General features: G+C 55.5%; 1 protein-coding gene across 2 annotated transcripts; it reads right to left on the bottom strand.

The window, feature by feature from the left end:
- Nucleotides 1-529: 529 nt before the first annotated feature.
- Nucleotides 530-5,478, bottom strand: LOC139602623 (CMRF35-like molecule 2). Of its 2 annotated transcripts, none has more exons than XM_071452599.1 (7): nucleotides 5,381-5,478; nucleotides 4,945-5,280; nucleotides 4,058-4,193; nucleotides 2,991-3,094; nucleotides 2,390-2,463; nucleotides 1,678-1,815; nucleotides 530-1,397 (listed from the first exon to the last, which is right to left on the bottom strand). In XM_071452599.1, exons 1-7 carry the CDS (start codon nucleotides 5,418-5,420, stop codon nucleotides 1,263-1,265), a joined length of 963 nt encoding a protein of 320 aa, XP_071308700.1. In that variant the 5' UTR covers nucleotides 5,421-5,478; the 3' UTR covers nucleotides 530-1,262. The 2 variants fall into 2 exon arrangements, with proteins under 2 accessions (XP_071308700.1, XP_071308701.1); XM_071452600.1 differs by having other exon boundaries at nucleotides 1,678-1,812.
- Nucleotides 5,479-6,000: the final 522 nt, after the last annotated feature.

Here is a 6,000-nt window from a genome sequence, read left to right as displayed (position 1 = left end):
CCTGAAACCAGATGGGTTGCAAAAAGCTACAGTGCCCAAATTCTCATGGCAAGGGAGAATCCACCTCTTTGTGCAAAACCACTTGCACGGAACCATGTATGTGTAAGAGCTCAGGTTTTCTGCTCCCAGCCCATCACAAATGGACACCCATCCCTATGGCCTCTTTTTTGTGGGAGTGGATGGAAAAATTGTCTGGCACTGGGCTGGAGAAGAGTGAACACTCATGGGGAAGGGCACCAGCATGCCAGGGCCAAGACTGCATGGACTGTTCCAGCGGGGAGTGATGCTGCAGTAGCTGGTGGTGGGGCTGTGGGTTTGTGCTGGAGCCCCAAGAGTCCTTGTCCTTAAAGATCTGAGTTCTCACACTGCTGGGCACCAGCAAGGGGCAGGACCTGCTTTCAGGGTGACACTCTGCAACAAACCCTTTAGCAGGTGGGAACCTGCTGTACAAACACAGTCACACACCATGGCCAATGCTATCAGATTCTTGGTGTCACTGATAAAGCAGCAACAATTCACACAGAAAGTATTTAGTGGGTGCCAGAAAAACAGTTATCAGCAAAGCAGAGAAGAGCAAGATGATGGTTACAGCCCATCTGTGTGCTCCCAGGCTGGGGGTAGTGGGAGAGAAGGAGCAGGAGCAAACTACCTGGGGGCCTGTGGTACGAGGGGTTGGGGGACATGCCATTTCTGCACCAAGATCCTGATACACCTCACCCTCCACATGAGCATTCCACACAAATGCACTTGGATATAACATTTCCCCCTGTCCTGATTCCCAGGAGCTGCCAGCTGGCATTAGCATGAAAAAATGTCAGAGGTGAACAGTGGGTTTGGGAGCCTCAGCCCACATGAGCAATGCAGCCAAAGGAGCAAGTGGGATGAGTGGTGAGCAAAGGGAGCCAGCTCACTCACCAGCCCAGCCTCACCTCCCCTGCCCACCTCTCCCGTCCTGCCTGGTGGGTCTCTGGCCTGGACTACCCCACTACAAGGGGGAGAGCTTTATTCCCAGCACCACTGCTGTACGGATGAGGACTCCAAGTTGCATTTGCAAAGGCATGACTTTATCTTCAACCCTCTCTGTGCCTCCACATAACCTCATCCTCTCTGATGTCGCCTCAAAGAAACATCCAAACCTCAGAGAGCAACAGCTCTGCTATCGAGCTGGCTCCTACCTGAGCAGAACATCAACCCCATGTCCTCTGTGCAAGTCTCACTGGTGCTGCCAGCAGCAGGAGCAGCCCATGGGGCTGGGTGCTTGCTCATCTACCCCACACAGTGCTGTAGAGCTCTTCACTGGGCTGTGGAGCCGATGGCATGTTGGCGGAGATCTGCTCCTGCTGCAGCACGGGCTTCTGCACTCTGGCATATAACGCCTCTCTTTCCACTTCCAAAAGCTGGGAAAGGAGGGAAATAAACAAAAACATCCTTTGTGGGGCTGCTCCAGGCAAACACTGTCTGCTGGAACATCTCTGTGATGTTTTAAGCACTCAGGAGCAGCCACAGGGACCAGAGAGGGAACCCACATTAGCCAGGGTCACTTGTACCCCAGTTTGGCATTTCCCTTTGTAATCCTCTCCTTCCCCACCCAGCCCATCCTGCTGCTCATTCTGTCACCCACCCACTCCAGCTTTCCTCCCACCGCCTCCAGCTTGGCAATGCTTGGCATTCTCCTACCTGAACACTCTGCCTGACCTCCATGTACTCCACTGGGAGCGTTCCCAGGTGTTGGAAAGCCTCAGCATTGCTGTACTGGCTCTCAGCTGCGCCTGGGCTCTGGTTAATGTCTGCATAGTTCAAGGCTTCTGCTCCCTGCTGGAGAAGGATGAGCTCTTACCCTGCTGCCACTCCCTGTCTGCATCCACAGGGGTGGGAATATCTCCCACCCTGTTGCCTGTCCTGAGTGGTGGGTGCTGAGCTGGCTGCAGGTGCACTGGGTGGGAATAAAAATTGAAGCAAGGGCTGGCTCAACATTCCCCAGGGGAATTCTTGTGACACCAGCCCCTCCTCAAGAGCTGGCAGCAAAAAATCAGAAAATACTTTCCAAGCAGTAAGCAAGGAGCAGCTACCCTGCAGCACTTCAGGTGTGATTTGCTGCAGGTTCCCAAGGCTGTTTCACCCAGAGAAGTAACTCCCATGCTTGGAGAGGCTTGGAGAGAAACGTCTCAGATCAATCCTAAATTCCTTTCCCAGGAATACTCTGTGATAGTCACGGAAAGTCCCTGGTTGTGTCTTTCTGTTGGCAAGCAGAGCCCAAAGGATCCCTCCCAGCCTACAGCACTGTGAACCTGGCTGAAAGCAGCAGCTCTGGCAGCTCAGGATGCAATGTTTCCCCTCTTCATGTGAACTTGGGGCACAGAATTCCAAGAACTCATGAGGTTTTCCTTACTGTAGGTGACATGCTGCAAGTCCTGTCCATCTCTATGGCTGCTCCAGAAAGGGCTGGCTGAAGCATGGATGTGGCTGGACATGAGTGAAAACAGGAAAAGAAAGGTGTTGAGAAAATGCACTGCCACTGCAAATCTTGCCATAAAGCAGGACAGGAACGTGACACTCCATGAGCCATCTAAACTGGAGCAGCTCTTCAAATAAAGCCAGACCCCACCTGCCAGCTGGCAATGTCCTCTCCTGTCCCTCCCCATCCTTCACACTGGCTTTAAACTTTGCATCAAGCCTAATGTAAGCCTGGCCCATGCAAGTGATGATGCGCAGACAAACTCAAGCAGATTCTGTGCCCAGGAGCACCCACCCCAAGGGCTGTCATTCCCTGCTCCCAGGGGACAACACCCATGGGATAGCACCCATGGGATGGACCCACTGCTCCCTTGAGGGAAGGAAACCTCCTGGTGGAGGTCTCAGTGATGGACTGAGGAACTGGATGGATCAGGAAGGGAATGGGGGAGGAAAAAGAAACAGAGGGAAAAATAAGGGAAGCAGAGCAGGCTCTGTTACAGAAACAGGATGTGTGTGGCACTGACATTTTCACTCACCCTTCTTCTTTCTGGAGAGTATTACTAGAACACCAGCAGCCACTACAAGCAAAAAAAGGACCACAATGACGGCTGGAGTGAGGATGTGCTCAACTACGTTCAAGCTGCAAGAAAAAAAGAATGAAGAAGACAATTTATGTTGTCATACTTCTCAGGATGAACCAGCATGGAGCAGGGTTGCAGGAAGCAGCTGTGGGTGACATAGGAAGTAGCTGTGGCAGTAGAGTGGCAGGGCTTGCCCATCACAGCAGGCATGGGATGGTCAGGCTGCCAGCTAGGCATGGAGCAGAGCAAACCAAAAACTGCAGAAGCAAAAGGATGCTTGGGTCTGAGAGCCACTGTGTCTTCAGTGATTTAAGGATGGTTCCTGCATTTGCTCTGGTTTAACTCCACTCTGTGTTAACCTTGCTTGTAATGGGCAAGCAGGAAAAGTTGGTGAGCCAGCACACCCTTGAGTGTGCTGATGCAGAGTCTCAGCTTTGTCTGCTGCTGGCATCACCTCCCACAGGCAGGAGAGAAGAGGGGAAGATCTAACCCACTGGTTTCATGCTTTTTCAACTATCTCTACCAGGCTGTATGTAACTACAAAGAACAGGACACTGGGCAGCACTTGGCTTCCCATGAACAGTCTCACTGAGTTTTGGGGAAGGAAATGGGGTTGGTATTGCAGGCAGAAACCACTTCTCCCATGTGACTAGAGGCACTGGAATTACTGTCATAGAATTAGAGAATTATTTGGGTCAGAAGGGGCCTTAAAGATTATCCAGTTCCAACCCTCTGTCACTGGAAGGGACACCTTCCACTAGGTCAGGTTGCTCTGAGCTCCATCCAGCCTGGCCCTGAACACTTCCAGGGATGGAGCATCCACAACATCTCTGGGCAACCTGTGTCAGGACTTCACCACCCTCACAGAGAAGAATTTTCCCACATGGAGTGGTCTCTAAAGGCAAAAACAGGAGGTCTGGATCCTTAAGGGAGGTGTGAGGTATCCTATGGTTGCAAGGCTCCAGCTGCACCAGAGAGTTCATGGAGGAAAGTGGCTGCTGTAGGCAGGAGCTGCTACTCACAGTTGAGGGGTGGAGGGATTTGCTGTTGATTGCAAAATTTCCTCCTGGGAAATTGTCTGTGTGTGGCCTGCTACAGAGAGAATGAGATCAGAGGACATGGTGGTCACGTAGGTCGATGATGGGGGGATGGAAGAAGCTGTAACAAAAAGAGGAGAGGCATGGTTGATCTCTGTGGAGAAAGATGCTGTGGGTTTTGCAGTGAGTCAGAAGTGCCATACATGCTGTCACAGGAGGAGAAGCTGGGTCCCCTCTGCCACATCCAGGGGGCACATCTTGAGGTCAGAGTACTGTAAGATCCTTCCTCTGCCCATGAGGCTTTTCACAGTCTCAGTCCCCCCAAAAACATGCACAAAACAGATTCACCCTGCAGAAAGGGGTCTGGGCACCCCATGCCCAGTTTAGTACTAGCACAGCAACCACACATATATATATATATTGTCCTGCTCTGCAGGCTGATCCCTGGCAAGGCAGTGGCAAGGGATGTTTCCCAAGCCCAGGGCCTGGTGCCCAGACATGCTGCCTGTCCTAAGTGGGAAACAGGGCAGCACAGTGCAATGAGGAACACCCAGTGTTATACAGGAAGACAAGGAGGGCACAGAAAAGGCCAGCAAGAGCTAATGAGGAAGAAAAGTGGTCACAGAGAGCACAGTACACCTCAGTAATGGAGATGGCTGAACCAGGGGGGGCAAAGAAGGGTCTCTGGGTAGAACAAAGAGGGAATGAGTGGTGGTGGCACCTACTGCACTCTGGTGTCACACCCTGAGGCTGTCCCACCTGCATGGCACCCATCAGCTCCAGGCTGCTCACATTGAAGCCCCTGCTCCAAGCAGCTGGAGGAGGACACATCCAAGCTGGATCTGGGGGCCCTGCAACCCACAAGTACTGACCTGGGAGCACAATCACCTCCACATCCGCACTCTCATCACGAAAAAACTTTCGCACTCCACAGCGGAAGGTGCCCGCGTCCTCCTTGGACAGACCATCCACAGTCACCGTGAATGTCCGGTGTGTGCGGTCGTCCCGGATGGAGAACCGGCCCTGCAGCACCTCGGGCTGCGACTCCGAGGTGATGACGATGTCCTTACCACAGGTATAAATAAACGCACTTGGTATGCACCAGTATTTCGGGTACTTCTCCCACTCCGCCTGGTACGTGCAGGTGACCGACAGGGAACTCCCCAGGAATCCCCGCACGGAGCCGGGCCCCGTCACTGCCCCGCAGCCTGTAGAGACACACGGAGCCGCGGGAGTGCAGCCGCCGCAGCGGCACCCCCCCGCCCGACGGCGCCGCCCCGGCAGTCGGGGGCTCCGGCGCAGCCTTACCTGGCAATAGCGCCCAGGCGAGCAGAGGCAGGAGCTGCATGGCCGCTGCGGGACGCCGGGGCTCAGCGTGTGCCGCTCCCGGCTGCTCTCGGCGGAGCTCGGCCCGCCCCCGGGCACGGTCACCCAGTTGGGGTGGAGAAGAGGAACCCGGGACTGCTGGGCAATGGGGCCGCCGGGGATGCGAGGGGAGGGGGGTGCGAGAGCGTTTGTTGGAGCCGGCGGGGGAAGCAGGGAGGGCCCGGCGGGGCCCCGGTGCGGCCTCCCCGGCCCGCGCCGTCGGGACCGAGGCAGTCGGGGTCGAGCGGCGCCGGCCGGGGCCGTGGGGTCCCGGCGGGGGTTCAGCGGCCCCGCACGCTGACTCCGAGCACGGCCGCGCTCATGGCCAGCAGCGCCAGCAGCTGCAGCCCGGCCAACACTGGGAAGTAGCGGAAAGTGCCGCGGGACCCCTGCGGTGCGTCCGGAGAGAGCGTCGGGGTTGCAGACGCGGGGGAAGGATGGATGCAGCGGGTGCCAGACGGGCCCTGTGTTCCTGTCACTCTCGGGGTGAAACCTCCTCCTGCAGCGTGGTCCCGGGCCCCCAACGTGGGGGGTCACTGTTGCCGTGGGGGGAAAACGTGCAA

Source organism: Agelaius tricolor, unplaced genomic scaffold (assembly GCF_023055355.1).
Source record: "Agelaius tricolor isolate 1412-34295 unplaced genomic scaffold, bAgeTri1.0.p SCAF_35, whole genome shotgun sequence".
Lineage (NCBI taxonomy): Eukaryota > Metazoa > Chordata > Aves > Passeriformes > Icteridae > Agelaius > Agelaius tricolor.
The sequence above is the reverse complement of the archived record's forward strand: the minus strand, read 5'-3'. Positions and strand labels throughout refer to the sequence as shown.

Bases quoted from the DNA above. Each gene is read 5' to 3' on its own strand.
- LOC139602623 (XM_071452599.1), bottom strand. From the start codon at position 5,420: ATGCAGCTCCTGCCTCTGCTCGCCTGGGCGCTATTGCCAG. The intron at 5,281-5,380 runs GTAAGGCTGCGC...GTGTCTCTACAG, and splicing joins CGCCTGGGCGCTATTGCCAG to GCTGCGGGGCAGTGACGGGG. The intron at 4,194-4,944 runs GTCAGTACTTGT...TTTTTGTTACAG, and splicing joins GGAGGTGATTGTGCTCCCAG to CTTCTTCCATCCCCCCATCA.